The sequence below is a fragment of the Chiloscyllium punctatum genome, chromosome 3 (assembly GCF_047496795.1).
Source record: "Chiloscyllium punctatum isolate Juve2018m chromosome 3, sChiPun1.3, whole genome shotgun sequence".
Taxonomy (NCBI): domain Eukaryota; kingdom Metazoa; phylum Chordata; class Chondrichthyes; order Orectolobiformes; family Hemiscylliidae; genus Chiloscyllium; species Chiloscyllium punctatum.
In genome coordinates, this window is record NC_092741.1 from 5,031,658 (window position 1) to 5,051,813 (window position 20,156).

General features: G+C 53.2%; 1 protein-coding gene across 1 annotated transcript in view; it reads right to left on the reverse strand.

The window, feature by feature from the left end:
* Positions 1-4,515: 4,515 nt before the first annotated feature.
* The window catches only part of LOC140453894 (lysocardiolipin acyltransferase 1-like), a 59,915-nt gene continuing 44,274 nt past the window's right edge, over positions 4,516-20,156 (reverse strand). Inside the window, exon 5 of the mRNA XM_072548752.1 lies at positions 4,516-6,701. Within this exon, the coding sequence (XP_072404853.1) occupies positions 5,962-6,701 (740 nt within the window). The 3' untranslated portion in view covers positions 4,516-5,961. The remainder of the gene's footprint in view (positions 6,702-20,156) is intronic.

Consider the following 20,156-nt stretch of genomic DNA (forward strand, 5'->3'; position numbering starts at 1 on the left):
GACCGATTCACCGAGACGCTGACCACAGGATCCTCTTCCTAGACCGATTCACCGAGACGCTGACCACAGGACCCTCTTCCCAGACCGATTCACCAAGACGCTGACCACAGGACTCTCTTCCCAGACCGATTCACCAAGATGCTGACTGCAGGATGCTCTTCCCAGACCGATTCACCGAGATGCTGACCACGTTACCTCTTTCCAGACCGATTCACCGAGACGCTGACCACCGGACCCTCTTCCCAGACCGATTCACCAAGATGCTGACTGCAGGATGCTCTTCCCAGACCGATTCACCGAGACGCTGACCACGGGACCCTCTTCCCTGACCGATTCACTGAGACATTGACCGTGGGATGTTCTTCCCAGACCGAGACACTGACCACAGGACCCACGTCCCAGACCGATTCACCGAGACACTGACTGTGGGACGCTCTTCCCAGACCTATTCACCGAGACACTGACCGTGGGACGCTCTTCCCAGACCGATTCACCGAGACGCTGACCACGGGACCCACGTCCCAGACCGATTCACCGAGACGCTGACCACGGGACCCTCTTCCCAGGCCGATTCACCGAGACGCTGACCACGGGACCCACGTCCCAGACCGATTCACCCAGACGCTGACCACGGGACCCTCTTCCCAGACTGATTCACTGACACATTGACCACAGGACACTCTTCCCAGACCGATTCACCGAGACACTGATCACAGGACCCTCTTCCCAGACCGATTCACCAAGACACTGACCACAAAACACTCTTCCCAGACCGATTCACCGAGACGCTGACCACGGGACCCTCTTCCCAGACCGATTCACCGAGACACTGACTGTGGGACACTCTTCCCAGACCGATTCACCGAGACGCTGACCACGGGACCCTCTTCCCTGACCGATTCACCGAGACATTGACCGTGGGATGTTCTTCCCAGACCGAGACACTGACCACAGGACCCACGTCCCAGACCGATTCACCGAGACACTGACTGTGGGACGCTCTTCCCAGACCGATTCACCGAGACACTGACCGTGGGACGCTCTTCCCAGACCTATTCAACGAGACACTGACCGTGGGACGCTCTTCCCAGACCTATTCAACGAGACACTGACCGTGGGACGCTCTTCCCAGACCGATTCACCGAGACACTGACCGTGGGACGCTCTTCCCAGACCGATTCACCGAGACGCTGACCGTGGGAGGCTCTTCCCAGACCGATTCACCAAGACGCTGACCGTGGGAGGCTCTTCTCAGACCGATTCACCAAGACGCTGACCGTGGGACGCTCTTCCCAGACCTATTCAACGAGACACTGACCTTGGGACGCTCTTCCCAGACCGATTCACCGAGACACTGACCGTGGGACGCTCTTCCCAGACCGATTCACCGAGACGCTGACCGTGGGACGCTCTTCCCAGACCGATTCACCAAGACGCTGACCGTGGGAGGCTCTTCTCAGACCGATTCACCAAGACGCTGACCACAGGACACTCTTCCCAGACGATTCACCGAGACACTGACCACAAAACACTCTTCCCAGACCGATTCACTGAGACACTGACCGTGGGACCCTCTTCCCAGACCGATTCACCGAGACGCTGACCACGGGACCCTCTTCCCAGAACGATTCACCGAGACGCTGACCAGAGGACCCTCTTCCCAGACCGATTCACCGAGACACTGACCACAGGACCCTCTTCCCAGACCGATTCACCAAGACGCTGACTATAGGACCCTCTTCCCAGACCGATTCACCGAGACGCTGACCACAGGATCCTCTTCCCAGACCGATTCACCGAGACGCTGACTACAGGACCCTCTTCCCAGACCGATTCACCAAGATGCTGACTGCAGGATGCTCTTCCCAGACCGATTCACCGAGATGCTGACCACGTTACCTCTTTCCAGACCGATTCACCGAAACGCTGACCACAGGACCCTCTTCCCAGACCGATTCACCAAGATGCTGACTGCAGGATGCTCTTCCCAGACCGATTCACCGAGACGCTGACCGTGGAATGCTCCACTGTGGAGTCACTGTGCTTGAGTTGAAATCTCCCAGATAGCCTACATAATGACAACTTCCATTTTCAAGGCCCAGAGATAAGTCAGGACTCTCGTATGCTGGGGATATCAAGGTCTGGCATTCAAATAACACAACAGTGGTCAGTCAGCACCAGACCTGGCTTTTGGTAGGTACACACATTGCAGCTTCCTCTCCCGCCTGAAGATGTGGTCAATCTGATGCTAATGCACCGAACAGGAAAAGGTTGACGGGGAGGAGAATCGGACTGGGGTTGAAGAGTTCATCGACCATTGCTGTTGACCCCTGACCCAGATGGAATTGGCCGCTGCAGTCATTCTGGCTGAATGGCTGTCCGACTCTGGCACAGCAGCAATAAAGGAGTGAAGCTCCTCCAAGAATTCCTGCTTCCCTTTATTACAGTCGGTCATTATGAGAGTGGCTTGCCTGTTGTTGTACTATCAGATTATCATGAATACCTTGGGGAAGACAAGTTAGCGATGCTCTGATTAATGACAGCAGAACCCACACCAGCATCACATCGATGTTCCTGTGCTCGACCCTCCCACAACTGAACAGGTCCTGCCACAGTTTCTTCAGCTACTCCTCCTCAGGCCCAGGGGTCCCCTGAGGCTGGTTTTAATGCCAGGACAGACTCTGAAGAATGCTTCCCAGTGTGCTAATGTGACAGTAAACACATTCAGACAACAGGCAAAGAGCTAACTATGTTTATTAGCATCAGAATCTCACTTAAAAAGAGGGAGAGTATTTAATGTGGACGGCAGACAGGGCTACTCCCACGACAACCACTGAAGACGCAACACAAAGATTTCGGGCAATGGGATTTTAAAAACAGACAAATGAATCTCTCTGCAAACATGAAAATACAAATGGACAATTTTCCCAATTATGTCAGCAGGCAATAATCTTCACTCCTTGACACGAATTGACAGTGAAAGGCTGAGATTAAAGGCTATGCCTCCAGGCCACACACACACACACACACACACTGACTCTCACTGGGGAGGGGGGGGGGGAACAGTCACACACACACACACACTGACTCTCACTGGGGGACATTCCCACACACATACTGACTCTCACTGGGGGACATTCCCACACACACACTGACTCTCACTGGGGGACATTCCCACACACACACTGACTCTCACTGGGGGACATTCCCACACACACACTGACTCTCACTGGGGGGGGAACAGTCCCACACACATACACACCTACTCTCACTGGGGGATGGGGGGAACAGTCCCACACACACACTGGGGGACAGTCCCACCCACACACTGACTCTCACTGGGGGACAGTCCCACACACACACTGACTCTCACTGAGGGACAGTCCCACACACACACACACACTGACTCTCACTGAGGGACAGTCCCACACACACACACACACACACACACTGACTCTCACTGGGGAGGGGGGACAGTCCCACACACACACACACACACACACACACACACACACACACTCTCCCTGGGGGGGACAGTCCCACACACACACACACACACACACTGACTCTCACTGGGGGACATTCCCACACACACACACTGACTCTCACTGGGGGGGGAACAGTCCCACACACACACTGGGGGACAGTCCCACACACACACTGACTCTCACTGGGGGACAGTCCCACACACACACACTGACTCTCCCTGGGGGACAGTCCCACACACACACACAGACACACACACACACACTGACTTACTTGGGGACAGTCCCACACACACACACACACACACACACACACACCCCGACTCTCACTGGGGGGGTGGGGACAGGTCCCACACACACACACTGATTCTCACTCGGGGGACAGTCCCACACACACACTGACTCTCACTGGGGGACAGTCCCACACACACACTGACTCTCACTGGGGGGACAGTCCCACACACACACTGACTCTCACTTGGGGACAGTCCCACACACACACACAGACACACACACACACTGACTTACTTGGGGACAGTCCCACACACACACACACACACACACACACACACACACACACACACCCCGACTCTCACTGGGGGGGTGGGGACAGGTCCCACACACACACACTGATTCTCACTGGGGGGACAGTCCCACACACACACTGATACTGATTCTCACTGGGGGACAGTCCCACACACACACACTGATTCTCACTGGGGGGACCGTCCCACAAACACACTGACTCTCACTGGGGGACAGACCCCCACACACACACACTGACTCTCACTGGGGGACAATGCCACACACACACTGACTCTCACTGTGGGACAGTCCCACACACACACTGACTCTCACTGGGGGGACAGTCCCACACACACGCTGACTCTCACTTGGGGACAGTCCCACACACACACACACACACAGATTCTCACTGGGGGACAGTCCCACACACACACACACTGACTCTCACTGGGGGGACAGTCCCACACACACACTGACTCTCACTTGGGGGGGGGGGGGGGGGGGGGGGAGAACAGTCCCACACACACACACTGATTCTCACTGGGGGGACCGTCCCCCCCACACACACACTGACTCTCACTGGGGGGACAGTCCCACACACACACTGACTCTCACGGGGGGACAGACCCCCCCACACACACACTGACTCTCACTGGGGGACAATGCCACACACACACTGACTCTCACTGTGGGACAGTCCCACACACACACACTGACTCTCACTGGGGGGACAGTCCCACACACACACACTGACTCTCCCTGGGGGACAGTCCCACACACACACTGACTCTCACTGGGGGACAGACCCCCCACACACACACTGACTCTCACTGAGGGACAGTCCCACACACACACACTGACTCTCACTGGGGGACAGTCCCACACACACACACTGACTCTCCCTGGGGGGACAGTCCCACACACACACACTGACTCTCACTGGGGGACAGTCCCACACACACACACTGACTCTCCCTGGGGGGACAATCCCACACACACTGACTCTCACTGGGGGACAGTCCCACACACTGACTCTCCCTGGGGGGACAGTCCCACACACACTGACTCTCACTGGGGGACAGTCCCACACACTGACTCTCCCTGGGGGGACAGTCCCACACACACACACTGACTCTCATTGGGGGACAGACCCACACACACACACTGACTCTCCCTGGGGGACAGTCCCACACACACACACTGACTCTCACTGGGGGACAGTCCCACACACACTGACTCTCACTGGGGGACAGTCCCACACACACACACTGACTCTCATTGGGGGACAGTCCCACACACACACACTGACTCTCCCTGGGGGACAGTCCCACACACACACACTGACTCTCATTGGGGGACAGTCCCACACACACACACTGACTCTCATTGGGGGACAGACCCACACACACACACTGACTCTCATTGGGGGACAGTCCCACACACACACACTGACTCTCCCTGGGGGGACAGTCCCACACACACACACTGACTCTCATTGGGGGACAGTCCCACACACACACACTGACTCTCATTGGGGGACAGTCCCACACACACTGACTCTCCCTGGGGGACAGTCCCACACACATGGACGTATTCAGTATAGTACAAGAATGTCATTATCTTCCTCATGTGTGAATGACCCTGAGTCTCACCCACAATGATGGCTGGGTGAAGTATGTTTGACACGGCTTCCTGCTGAGGATGTCTGAAACGAGGCAGCTCCTGATGCCTGTGCCTGCACACTGGCCATGAGCCAAAGTTTGAATGCAGACTAAAATGGTATGAAAGATCAGAGCTGGACTCTCTGAGACTCCACGGTTCAGAGAGATCTCTCGATTTGCCCCAGCTGAGTTGTCTTTTCTTCTGTCTCTCTGATGGGAATTGCCCCTGTCATTGGCTGGATCAGTGGGAGAATCCCTGGGATTGGCCAGACGGAGAGGGCTTGGCTGTGTCACTCCTGATGTTGATTGCTCCGTTTCCACCGTTGGGAGGGTTTGAGATTGTGGAGTGCTACCTCAATGACCTCACAGCCCCCAGCGATTTTCTCCTGTGCTATGAAGAAGATTGCCACGCTGGCAAAATACCACCGCGCCAGGGTGTACGACCAGATGAGCACAAAGATGCCAATCACAAACAATGTCCAGTAGATGATGGAGAAGACCTTGATAAGGAAGACTCGTCCCCGTGACTTGCAGGGGGGCAGCTGGGCACGAAGCTGTGTCCCGGTCTGCTCCTGCCTCCGAATCCAGCTCCGAGCCGAGCTGTGCAGTAAAATCCGACTTCGGCCCTTATTCTGACTCCAACCCCTCCCCCAGAAAGGAGCTTTCTTGTAAACCTCCAGCCGACTCAAATCCTGCTCCTGGGCGGCATTCGGCTCCTGGACGGGATTCGGCTCCTGGACGGGACTCGCAGGCTGGATTAGATCACTGAACGAGTGATTGCCCTGGTAATAAGCCTGGAGTAACTTCTCCTTCTCCAGCCAGCGAAGGCAGCACCATTCCTTCAAGCCATCCATGGAGGTGGGAAGCTGGTCAGCTGGATAACGGCGGATGTGGAAGTGGATCTCTCTGGGGAAGTTGCCAGTGAACAGGTCCCTCTCAGCCTGTGGGATGTTGTAAGGGTAGGCCACTGTCACATCATGGATGGCATCAAGATTACATCCTAGGGGAAAGGCAGACAGCTGGTTACTGAGTCATAGACCACACCCCCCCCCAACCCCCCCACCCCTGAAGCTGCACACACTTCAAACTTGGCAGAGTGGCAAGCAATCACAATCACAGAGTGTTTATGGGATAGGAGGAGATTGCCTTGGCCAGTCATGGAGCCCACCAGTGTCTGAGACAGCTACGTGTATAGGACATGCTCCCAACAGCAGAAACACGAGCTCTGGGTCTCGGAGCTGGAACAGCGGTTGGAGAGACTGTAACCCATCCGTCAGGGCTGGGAGTTACTGTGGATAGCACGTTTCGAGAGGTGGTCACAGAGCAGCTCAAGGGACTAGAGGAACGAAGGGAATGGGTGACCAGATGGAGAGAAACAGGCTGGAAGTACAGGAGACTCCTAGGAACCCTGTCACAAATCAGCTTCTACTTTGGATGCTCAGGAGGCTACTGGTTCCTCAAGGGAGTGCGGACAGAGGCACAAGGGACAAGGCTGTCCAGGAGGAGAGGGAGAAGAAAGCAGGAGTGATAGGGACAGGGCCTTTCCTAGTTAAGGCAGCGGGGGGAGGGGGGGGTGTCTGTCTGTCTGTCTGTCTCATGGTACTGCAGTCAGGGATCTCACCAAATGGTGCAGCTCACCCTGAAGGGGGAGGGTGACACAGAAACATGGAAGATAGGAGCAGGAGTAGGCCATTCGGCCCCTCGAGCCTGTTACACCATTTAATATGGTCATGGCCGATCATCAAGCTCAACACCCTCATCCCATGATCCCTTTAGCGACAAGAGCTATATTTAGCTCCTCCACATAAACACACAGTGATTTGGCCTCAACACCTTGTGTGCTGGTGAATTCCACAGGCTCCCCACTCTCTGGGTGAAAACATTTCTCCACATCTCAGCTCGAAAAACTTTAACCCTTTCCCCTAAACTGTGACCACCCACCCCGCCCTCCAACCCCATTATCAGGAAGACCCTTCCTCTGTTCACCCTGTCTGGTCCTGTTAGAATTTCATCAGTTTCTATGAGATTCCCCCTCAGTCTTTTAAACTCCAGTGAATATAATCCTAACTGATCCAGTCTCTCTCCATCCATCAGCCCTGCCCTCCCAGGAATCAGTCTGGTAACCCTTCGCTGCCCTCCCTCCATCACCAGAACATCCTTCCTCAGATAAGGAGACCAAACCTGTCCACAATACTCCAGGTGTGGTCTCCCCAAGGCCCTGTATAATTGCAGCAAGACCTCCCTGCTCCTGGACTCGAATCCTCTCCCTATAAAGGCCCACATCCCATTTCCCTTCCTCACTGCCTGCTGTACCTGCACGCTTACTTTCAGAGACTGGGGTACAAGGACACCCAGGTGCCATTGCCCCTGCCCCTTTCCCAATCTGTCCCCATTCAGATCATCATCTGCCTTCCTGACCCTCCCCCCCCCCAACCCCTCACATTTATCCACATTATCCTGCATCTCCCATGTATTTCCCCACTCCCTCAGCCTGTCCAAATCCCACTGAGACATCTCTGCATGTTCCTCACAGCTCACTCTCCCACCCAGCTTTGTGCTGTCTGTAAACCTGCAGAGATTACATTTAGTTCCCCCACCGACATCATTCATGTATATTGTGGATAGCAGGGTCCAAGCACCGATCCCTGTGGGACCCCACTGATCCCCGCGGTATCCCACCGATCCCCGCGGTATCCCACCGATCCCCGCGGTATCCCACCGATCCCCGCGGTATCCCACCGATCCCCGCGGTATCCCACTGATCCCCGCGGTATCCCACTGATCCCCGCCGTATCCCACTGATCCCCGCCGTATCCCACTGATCCCCGCCGTACCCCACTGATCCCTGCGCTACCTGCGTCACTGCCTGCTGCTTGGAACCAGACCCATCTATTCCTACTCTTTGTTTCCTGTCTGCTAACCAGGTCACTATCCATGTCAGTACACTGCCCCCTAATCCCATGTGATTTAATGTCACACATTGATTTCTTATGTGGGACCTTATAGTAAACCTACTGAAAGTCCAAATAAACCACATCCACTAGCTCCCCTTCATCACCTTACAAGTTACATCGTCAAAGTATTCTCATAAATTTCTCAAGGATAATTTCCCTTTCACATTGACTGTGGTTGATTCTACTATTTTGTACATGTTCTGTTATAAAATTCTTGATAATGGAGTCTAGCATCTTCCCACCACTAACAGCAGGCTGACAGGTCTGCAACTCCCTATTTTCTCTCTACCTCCTTTTTAAACAGTGAGGTCAGATCAGCTACCCTCCAATCCATAGGAACTCTTCCAGAGTCTATAGAATCCTGGCAGATGACCTCAAGTGCATCCACTATTCCTCAGCCACTTCCTGAAGCACTCTGGGATGTAGATTATCAGGCCCAGGCTGTTAATGAATCTTCAATCCCACTAATTTCCCAGACACCATTTCCCTACTAATACTGACTGCTTCAGTTCCTCCCTCTCACTCAACCCTGTCTTCCCCCTTATGTTGGTTACTTGCATTCTCCTTTCTGAAGCCAGAAGTGAAATATGAATTTAACTAATCAACCATTTCTTTGTTCCATATTATAAATGCCCCCGTTTCTGGCATTAGTTTTCACCAATTTGCTTCTCTTTGCATCCTTACAGAAATATTTCCAGCCAGTTCCTTTGTTTCTCCCAAGCTTACTCTCATTTTCTCCTTTGTTCTTCCTCTTGGCCCTCCTTTGCTGTTCTTTCAACTGTTCCCAATCCTCCGGTCATAGAGTCATAGAGATGTACAGCATGGAAACAGACCTTTCGGTCCAACCTATCCATGCCGACCAGATATCCCAACCCAATCTAGTCCCACCTACCAGCACCCGGCCCATATCCCTCCAAACCCTTCCTATTCAAATATCCATCCAAATGCCTCTTAAAAGTTGCAATTATACCAGCCTCCACCACATCATCTGGCAGCTCATTCCATACACGTACCACCCTATGTGTGAAAACGTTGCCCCTCAGGTCTCTTTTATATCTTTCCCCTCTCACCCAAAACCTATGCTCTCTAGTTTTGGACTGATCCCAGTGAAAAGACTTTGTCTATTTACTTGATCCATGCTCCTCATAATTTTGTAAACCTCTATAAGGTCACCCCTCAGCCTCCGATGCTCCAGGGAAAACAGCCCCAGCCTATTCAACCTCTCCCTATAGCTCAAACCCTCCAACCCTAGCAACATCCTTGTAAATCTTTTCTGAACCCTTTCAAGTTTCACAACATCTTTACGATAGGAAGGAGACCAGAACTGCATGCAAAATTCCAACAGTGGCCTAACAACAGCCGCAACATGACCTCCCAACTCCTATACTCAATACTCTGACCAATAAAGGAAAGCATACCAAATGCCTTCTTCACTATCCTATCTACCTGCAACTCCACTTTCAAGGAGCTATGAACCTGCACTCCAAGGTCTCTTTGTTCAGCAACACTCTCGAGGACCTTACCATGAAGGGTATATGTCTTGCTAAGATTCGCTTTCCCAAAATGCAGCACCTTGCATTTATCTGAATTAAACTCCATCTGCCACTTCTCAGCCCATTGGCCCATCTGGTCAAGATCCTGTTGTAATCTGAAGTAACCTTCTTAGCCAACCTCCAAGTCTTCTGGCACCTCACCTGTGACTATCGATGATACAAATATCTCAGCAAGAGACCCAGCAATCACTTCTCTAGCTTCCCACAGAGTTCTAGGGGGCACTTGATCAGGTCCTGGGGATTTATCCACCTTTACCTATTTCAAGACATCCAGCACTCCCTCCTCTGTAATTTGGACATTTTGCAAGATGTCACCATCTATTTCCCTACAGTCTATATCTTCCATATCCTTTTCCACAGTAAATACTGATGCAAAATACTTGTTTAGTATCTCCCCTATTTTCTGCGGCTTCACACAAAGGCCTCCTTGCTGATCTTTGAGGGGCCCTGTTCTCTCCCTAGTTACCCTTTTGTCCTTGATATATTTGTAAAAACTCTTTGGATTCTCCTTAATTCTATTTGCCAAAGCTATCTCGTGTCCCCTTTTTGCCCTCCTGATTTCCCTCTTAAGTATACTCCTACCTCCTTTATACTCTTCTAAGGATTCATTCGATCTATCCTGTCTATACCTGACATATGCTTCCTTTTTCTGCGAACATCTACCCCCAAGCAGCTTTCGAAAGCTTTTTTTTTAAAGATTAGATTCCCTACAGTGTGGAAACAGGCCCTTCAGCCCAACAAGTCCACACCGACCCTCCGAAGGGTAACCCATCCCCCATGACTAATGCACCTAACACTGTGGACAATTTAGCATGGTGAATCCACCCTGAACCTGCACATATTTAGACTGTGGGAGGAAACCGGAGCACCCGGAGGAAACCCCCGCAGACACGGGGAGAATGTGAAAACTCTACACAGTCAGTCACCTGAGGCCTTTCTTCAATTTAGAACTTTAACTGTTAGATCTGGTCTATCCTTTTCCATCACTATTTTAGAACAAATAGAATTATGGTCACTGGCCCCAAAGTGCTCCCCCACTGACACCTCAGTCACCTGCCCTGCCTTACTTCCCAAGAGTAGGTCAAGTTTTACACCTTCTCGAGTAGGTACATCCACATACTGAATCAGAAAATTGTCTTGTACACGCTTAAGAAATTCCTCTCCATCTAAACCTTTAACACTATGGCAGTCCCAGTCTATGTTTGGCAAGTTAAAATCCCCGACCACAACCACCCTATTATTCTTACAGATAGCTGAGATCTCCTTACAAGTTTGTTTCTCAATTTCCCTCTGACTATTAGGGGTCTATAATATAATCCCAATAAGGTGATCATCCCTGTCTTATTTCTCAGTTCCACCTAAATAACTTCCCTGGATGTATTTCCGGGAATATCCTCCCTCAGCTCAGCTGTAATTCTACCCCTTATCAATAATGCCACTCCCCCTCCTCTCTTGCCTCCCTTTCTATCCTTCCTGTAGCATTTGTATCCTGGAACATTAAGCTGCCAGTCCTGCCCATCCCTGAGCCATGTCTCTGTAATTGCTATGATATCCCAGTCCCATGTTCCTAACCATGCCCTGAGTTCATCTGCCTTCCCTGTTAGGCCCCTTGCATTGAAATAAATGCAGTTTAATTTATTAGTCCTACCTTGTCCCTGCCTGCCCTGACTGTTTGACTGACTTCTGTTCTCAGCTGTACCCATCTCAGATTGATCTCTTTCCTCACTATCTCCCTGCTGTCAGGTGGGACTAGATTGGGTTGGGATATCTGGTCGGCATGGACGGGTTGGACTGAAGGGTCTGTTTCCGTGCTGTACATCTCTATGATTCTAAGTTAATGTTAAGTTTGATTTGACATAAAACAGCTCAAAAATAGAAATTAAAAATTAAGAAACTTGTGGGGAAAAGAAAGAGCATTTCCGACAAGAGAGCAGGAGGGAATGAGAGCTGACTGACTGAAAGGATGGAGTTTAATAAAAAGGATGATGCAGAGAACGATTCTGATGAGGAAAAACACACTGATAATTCAAAGACCGATAAGATGTTTAAATGTGTACATGCCCAATCTAAATTCAAAGAAATGGATGCGGGGCACTGTTTACTTCATTCGAAAGGCTAGAGAAACACAATGTGGCTGAAGGAAAATTGGACCCTGCTCACTGTAGAAAGGAATATTCTAGACATGTATACGTTGTGTTTTAAAGCACAGTTATATTTCAGGACTGTGTTAAGGGAGTGACCGAGGTGGAATTGTTTGGAAATCTTTCTGAATTGAACAGGATGACATGATTTCTGGGAATGCTGTCCAGCAGCACATACATGGATTTCCTCCGGGTGCTCTGGTTTCCTCACACAATCCAAAGATGTGCAGGTTAGGTGAATTGGCCTTGGGAAATTGCCCACAGTGTTCAAGGATGTGTAGGTTAGGAGCATTAGTCAGGGATAAATATAGGATAATAGGTATGGGGAATAGGTCTGACTGGGATCCTCTTTGGAGGGTTGGTGTGGACTTGTTGGGCCCAATGGCCTGTTTCCACCCTGTAGGGATTTACAATTCTAATTGCCCAGAGTTAATAGTTAACCTCATTGCTGTGGGTCTGGAGTCACATGTAGACCAGGTAAAGTTTCCATCCCTAAAGGACATCAGTGAACCAGATAGGGTTTTCCAACAATCGATAATGGATTTGTGGCCATCATCAGACTCTTAATTCCAGACTTTTTCATTGAATTCAAATACCACCATCTGCCATGACTGAATTCGAACCTTGGGCCCAGAACATAACCCGGGTGGTGTGTGTATGGAGTGAGCTGCCAGGGGAGGTGGTGGAGGCTGATACAATTACAGCAATTAAAAGGCATCTAGGAGAAAGTGAGGACTGCAGATGCTGGAGATCAGAGTCGAGAGTGTGGCACTGAAAAAGCACAGCAGGTCAGGCAGCATCCGAGGAACAGGAGAATCGATGTTTCAGGCATAAGCCCTTCATCAGGAATCCTAATGCCAGAAATGTCGATTCCCCTGCTCCTCGGATGATGCCTGACCGGCTGTGCTTCTCCAGCACCACACTCTCGATTTTAAAGGCATCTGGATGGACACAAGAATAGGAAGGGTTGAGAGAGCTATGGGCCAAATACTGGCAAACAGGACTGGACCAGTTTCGAACATCTGGTCAGCATGGATAAGTTGGCCCAAAGGGTCGGTTTCTGTGCTGTACATTTCTAGTGTGGTGGTGGACTCTAACATCTGCAGTCCTCACTTTCTCCTAGTGCATTTCTATGACTCGTCTGGACCCCCGCCAACACCAGCACATCCTGCCTTCGAAATGGGGCCCAAAACTGCTCACAATATTCCAAATGCAGGTCTGACCACAGCCTTGTAGGGAATACCCATGCTCTTGTATTCTAGCCTGCTTGAAATGAATACCAACATTTCATTTGCCTTCCTAACTGCCAACTGAATTTGCTCGTTAACTTAAAGAGAATTCTGAATGAGTACTCCCAAGTCCGTCCGTCCGTCCTTCAGATTTCCTAAGCCTTTACCCCATTTTGAAAATAGTCTATGCCTCCATACTTCCGACCAAAGTGTAAAACCTCACACTTTCCTCCATTGTATTCCATCTGCCACTTTGCCCACTCTCTCAGCCTGTCCAAGTCCTTCTGTAGTCTCCCCAACACTGACCCCCGGGGAATCCCACTAGTCACCAGTTACCATCCTGAAAAAGACCCATTTATCCCCACTCTCTGCCTTCTGCCAGTCAGCCAATCCTCTATCCATGCCAGTGTCTTGCCCCTAACACCATGGGCTCTTAGTTTCTTTAGCAGTTTCCTGTGCAGCACCTTGTAAAAGACCTTCTGGAAATCCAAACCAATCACAGGCACTGGCTCTCTTTTGTCTAACTTGCTCATTACCTCCTCAAACAATTCTCATAGCTTTGTCAGGTGTGACCTCCTCTTGATTTTGTGATTTGATTTATTATTGTCACGTACCGAGGTGCAGTGAAAAGTACAGTTTTGCATGCTAACCAGACAAGTCATACCTAGGGCTTATCATATGAAGAGTGGGTGAGGACTCTGGGTCTGTACGCAATGGAGTTCAGAAGGATGAGGGGGAAATCTGATTGAAAATTACAGAATACTGAGAGACCTGGATAGAGTGGGTGTGGAAAAGTATTTCACTAGTAGGAGAGACTAGGACCTGAGGGCACAGCCTCAGAGTGAAGGGACAACACTTTAGAACTGAGATGAGGGGGAATTTCTTCAGCTAAGGGATCAGGAATCTGTGGGAGTCATTACCACAGAGGGCTGTGGAGGCCAAGTCATTGACACAGAGATAGATACGTTATTGATGAGTAGGTAATGAAGGGTTCTGTGGAGAAGGCAGGAGAATGGGGTTGAGAAACACATTAGCCATGATTGAACGGCAGAGCAGACTCAATGGGCTGAATGGTCTGTGCACAGTGGTGACTTCTGCAATCAGAGGTCAATATGTGAGTATGTGTAGGACCTTGTGTGTGCACATGTGGATCCATGCATGTGCACAGGCGTGTGTGCTTGCCTGTAGGATTAGGGGGATTTAGTGCTAATTCCAGATCATAGCGGTTATCCAGTTTAATCAGTTTGATTCATAACAATTGGGTTATTTTGAGTTGATTAATGAAGCATGGTGACTGTATTTTTTATCCCTGAGGGTAGTACAAAAGAGAAGTAACTGGCCCTTTTGGTAAAGGAACCAACATTTGCAATAATGGTACATGCCTCCCCACACCCAGGTTATCGAATGGAGAGCTGGGATCCCTTCCTCCAATCAGGAGCTGAGGGTGGAGGTGAAAATTGAAGACCTAGGAGTTTCCATGGTATTAAAGTTCGGAATGCTGGAGCTGTGGAACTTACTGGGACTCATAAGAATGATCCCACGAAAGCAGCTCAGCACGGTGTAAAGATGTCCTTGTAGGTGTGGACTGAAATGGGAAAAGAACCATTTTAAAATCCAAGGACTGTTGAAGATTACTGCATGGAAACGGAATCCTCATTGTAAGCACTGTTTACACAGCTGCTGGTCTAAGCAGGAGTACAAGGAGGTACAGATGAGCTAGAGCCAACAGGGTGTACAAAAGGAGATTCAGTCAGCAATAAATTGCTGATGGGCCCATGGAAAGTTACTGTCGCCAAAGTGAGTAAGGTGGATGTAACATAGAAAGGCCTTTTGTCAAGAGCAAGAGTAACACTTTATTCTTTAAGAGTAACTACATGAAGGGATAAAAGAGCATCTGGAACACTGGATTGGGATCAGCAAATGGAGCTATCCTCACGGAGCTGCACAGGTTGATCACCCCAGAGACAGTGCAGATAGAACAAGAGATTCCTGAGGCAGGATGTGGGATTATTGAAAACTGCAGCGTTGATAAATACATTCTGAGCAAGCCTTCAGTAGGGATACAGGTAGATGATGAAAATGAAAATGGGACATCAGCATTTCCTGATTCTCTGGATCTGACCACCCAATTCCAGACAAAAGTGAGGACTGAAGATAGTGGAGATCAGAGTTGAGAGTGTGATGCTGGAAAAGCACAGCAAGCCAGGCAGCATCTGAGGAACAGGAGAATCAACGTTTTGGGCAAGAGCCCTTCATCAGGAATTTGGGGGGAGGGTGTTGGCTGACAGATTCCACTTAAACTAAAGGGGAAAACATTGTGCGCTCTTTTTGGACCAGCCAATAGAAATACAATCAGATCAGGGTTTCAATTTTGTCTGAACATTTTTCTGGACACAATGCACCACTTGAGTAGAAAACAACTGAACTCTACAACATACCATCAACAGACACTGGGAACGTTTGCTGGGATACCATCAGACTTTCAAAGCAAATCACCCACTATCCCCATGGTTTCAACAAAGGTTCCAATTCGCTGGCTAACAAGAGTATCCCAAAATGAATCTGTTGGGTACAAATGAATCTAGAAATGTTTTTAATGTTGAAAAGGATGTTTCTAGAAAGACTCACAAAGGCAAAGCGCAGGAAACGATGAGAGAATGGGAAAACAAATATGCTGAGCCTGGGGAATGAAGTGTTAGTTCCTTCGAGAGGGAAAGCCCTCCAAAAGTAAGGCTCAGTCGTCTCCACTAGGGTAAGAAAGCTGAGTAAAGAGAATATTCTGATAGCTTACCTCTTAAAAGATTACTAATGTAGAGAGCTGGAACAGGAAGTCCATGTTGTGCAAGTGGATGGCACTTGGGGAATATTGTTTCATTGCCCTATCAGCAGCACCTGCCAGTTGTTTTAAAAACAAGCTTTGTTCATTCTTTTTAATTCACCTGTGAGGCATGGGTGTCACTGGCTGGATCCAGCATTGTCTTTCCCTAGTTGCCCCTTGAGAAGGTCTGGGTGAGCTACCTTCTTTAACCACTGCAGTCCATGTGCTGTGGGTAGACCCACAATGCCCTTAGGGAGGGAATTCCAGGATTCTGACCCAGCGACAGTGAAGGAACGGTGATATATTTCCCAGTCAGGATGGGGAGTGTCTTGGAGGGGGATCTATAGGGGGTGGTGTTCCCATGTATCTGCTGCCCTTGTCCTTCCAGACAGAAGTGGTCGTGGGTTTGGAAAGTGCTGACACTGACCTTTAATTTGGCTAAGCAGTGTGGTTGGATTTCATACTAACAGATTACCTTTGAGCTCATCAAAGAACCCTGGTCAACTTTTAAGAGTCATAGAGATGTACAGCATGGAAAAAGACATTACAGTGGGGAGGTCTATTGTGTTAATGATGCACACCTCTCTTTGTAGCAATATCTCTCTCTGTTTCCCCCTCTCCCCACTCCACTCTCTCTCTCTCTCTAACCCCCCTTCCCCACCCCTCCCTCTCCCTGTGCCCATCTCAACATCCCTCCCTCCCTCTCTCTGCCCTTCTCAACGCCATTCCCTCTCTCTATACCTCTCTCCACCCTTCCCTCTCTCTCCACCCGCACTATAAGCCTCAAACTCGCTTTCTTTGCTCTTCATGTCCCTCTCCCTCTGTCTCTCTCACCCTCTCTCTCCATCTCTTCCTCTCTCCTTCGCCCTCTTGTTCTCTTCTCAGCATCCTCTGCACTCCCACTCCTGTTTTCATCTCTCTCCCTTCTTCCCCATCCCTCCCTCTCTCTCTCGCAGCCCCTCCCTCCCTGTCTGTCTGAGCCTCCCATCTCTCAGTTTATCTCTCAAACCCCCCTTCTCTCTCTCAGCAACCCTCCCCCCCTCATCTCAACCTCGCTGTCAGCTCCCCCTCTCTCTCTCTCACAGCCCCTTCCCCACTCTGTCGCTGTCTCTCTCAGCAAACGTCCTCTCTCTCAATGCCCTTTCCCGCTTGCCTCTCTGGAGCAGGTTGAGCTGGAAAGGATATGACTGTGATACTGAGCAGCTGGGAGCAAGGGGCTGTGCTCCCCCCAGAGTCGGAGCTATCACCCCAGCACTAACCCTGCTCTGACGGTCCAGAGACAGAGAGATTGATTGATTGATAGAGAGCGAGAGAGAAAAAGAGAGAGAGAGAGACGAGGGGGCAGAGAGACGGGGGGGAGGCAGAGAGACGGGGGGGAGGCAGAGAGACGGGGGGGGGCAGAGAGACGGGGGGGGGCAGAGAGACGGGGGGGGGCAGAGAGACGGGGGGGGGCAGAGAGACGGGGGGGGGGGCAGAGAGACGGGGGGGGGGGCAGAGAGACGGGGGGGGGGCAGAGAGACGGGGGGGGGCAGAGAGACGGGGGGGGGCAGAGAGACGGGGGGGGCAGAGAGACGGGGGGGGGCAGAGAGACGGGGGGGGCAGAGAGACGGGGGGGGCAGAGAGACGGGGGGGGGCAGAGAGACGGGGGGGGCAGAGAGACGGGGGGGGCAGAGAGACGGGGGGGGGGCAGAGAGACGGGGGGGCAGAGAGACGGGGGGGGCAGAGAGACGGGGGGGGCAGAGAGACGGGGGGGGCAGAGAGACGGGGGGGGCAGAGAGACGGGGGGGGCAGAGAGACGGGGGGGCAGAGAGACGGGGGGGCAGAGAGACGGGGGGGGAGAGAGACGGGGGGGGCAGAGAGACGGGGGGGGAGAGAGTCGGGGGGGGAGAGAGTCGGGGGGGGAGGAGTCGGGGGGGGAGAGAGTCGGGGGGGGAGAGAGTCGGGGGGGGAGAGAGTCGGGGGGGGAGAGAGTCGGGGGGGGAGAGAGTCGGGGGGGGAGAGAGTCGGGGGAGAGAGCGGGGGGAGAGAGTCGGGGGGGAGAGCGGGGGAGAGAGTCGGGGGGGGGAGAGAGTCGGGGGGAGAGAGTCGGGGGGGAGAGAGTCGGGGGGGGAGAGAGTCGGGGGGGAGAGAGTCGGGGGAGAGAGTCGGGGAGAGACGAGCGTCGGGGGGGGAGAGAGTCGGGGGAGAGCGGGGGGAGAGAGTCGGGGGGGGAGAGAGTCGGGGGCGGGGAGAGAGTCGGGGGGAGGGGGGGAGAGAGTCGGGGGGGAGAGAGTCGGGAGTCGGGGGGAGAGAGAGTCGGGGGGAGAGAGTCGGGGGGGAGAGAGAGTCGGGGGGGAGAGAGTCGGGGGGGGAGAGAGTCGGGGGGGAGGGGGGAGAGAGTCGGGGGGGAGAGAGAGTCGGGGGGGAGAGAGAGTCGGGGGGAGAGAGAGTCGGGGGGGAGAGAGAGTCGGGGGGGAGAGAGAGTCGGGGGGGGAGAGAGTCGGGGGGGAGAGAGAGTCGGGGGGGAGGAGAGTCGGGGGGGAGAGAGTCGGGGGGGAGAGAGTCGGGGGGGAGAGAGAGTCGGGGGGGAGAGAGAGTCGGGGGGGGAGAGAGTCGGGGGGAGAGAGAGTCGGGGGGGGAGAGAGTCGGGGGGAGAGAGAGTCGGGGGGGAGAGAGAGTCGGGGGGGAGAGGAGTCGGGGGGGAGAGAGGCGGGGGGGGAGAGAGTCGGGGGGGAGAGAGTCGGGGGGGGAGAGAGTCGGGGGGGGAGAGAGAGTCGGGGGGGGAGAGAGTCGGGGGGGGGAGAGAGTCGGGGGGGAGAGAGTCGGGGGGGGAGAGAGTCGGGGGGAGAGGTCGGGGGGAGAGAGTCGGGGGGGGAGGAGAGAGTCGGGGGGGAGAGAGTCGGGGGGGGGAGAGAGTCGGGGGGGGAGAGGGGGGGGGGGAGAGAGTCGGGGGGAGGAGAGAGTCGGGGGGGGGGGGAGAGAGTCGGGGGGGAGGAGAGAGTCGGGGGGGGGAGAGAGTCGGGGGGGGAGAGAGTCGGGGGGGAGGAGAGTCGGGGGGGAGAGAGAGTCGGGGGGGAGAGAGAGTCGGGGGGGAGAGAGAGTCGGGGGGGAGAGAGAGTCGGGGGGGAGAGAGAGTCGGGGGGGAGAGAGAGTCGGGGGGAGAGAGAGTCGGGGGGGAGAGAGAGTCGGGGGGGAGAGAGAGTCGGGGGGGAGAGAGAGTCGGGGGGGAGAGAGAGTCGGGGGGGAGAGAGAGTCGGGGGGGAGAGAGAGTCGGGGGGAGAGAGAGTCGGGGGGGAGAGAGAGTCGGGGGGGAGAGAGAGTCGGGGGGGAGAGAGAGTCGGGGGGGAGAGAGAGTCGGGGGGGAGAGAGAGTCGGGGGGGAGAGAGAGTCGGGGGGGAGAGAGAGTCGGGGGGGAGAGAGAGTCGGGGGGGAGAGAGAGTCGGGGGGGAGAGAGAGTCGGGGGGGAGAGAGAGTCGGGGGGGAGAGAGAGTCGGGGGAGGAGAGAGTCGGGGGGGGAGAGAGTCGGGGGGGAGAGAGTCGGGGGGGGAGAGAGTCGGGGGGGGAGAGAGTCGGGGGGGGGAAGAGAGTCGGGGGGGGAAGAGAGTCGGGGGGGGGAGAGAGTCGGGGGGGGAAGAGAGTCGGGGGGGGAAGAGAGTCGGGGGGGGGAAGAGAGTCGGGGGGGAAGAGAGTCGGGGGGGGAAGAGAGTCAGGGGGGGGAGAGAGTCGGGGGGGGAAGGAGAGTCGGGGGGGGAGAGAGTCGGGGGGGGAGAGAGTCGGGGGGGGAGAGAGTCAGGGGGGGGAGAGAGTCGGG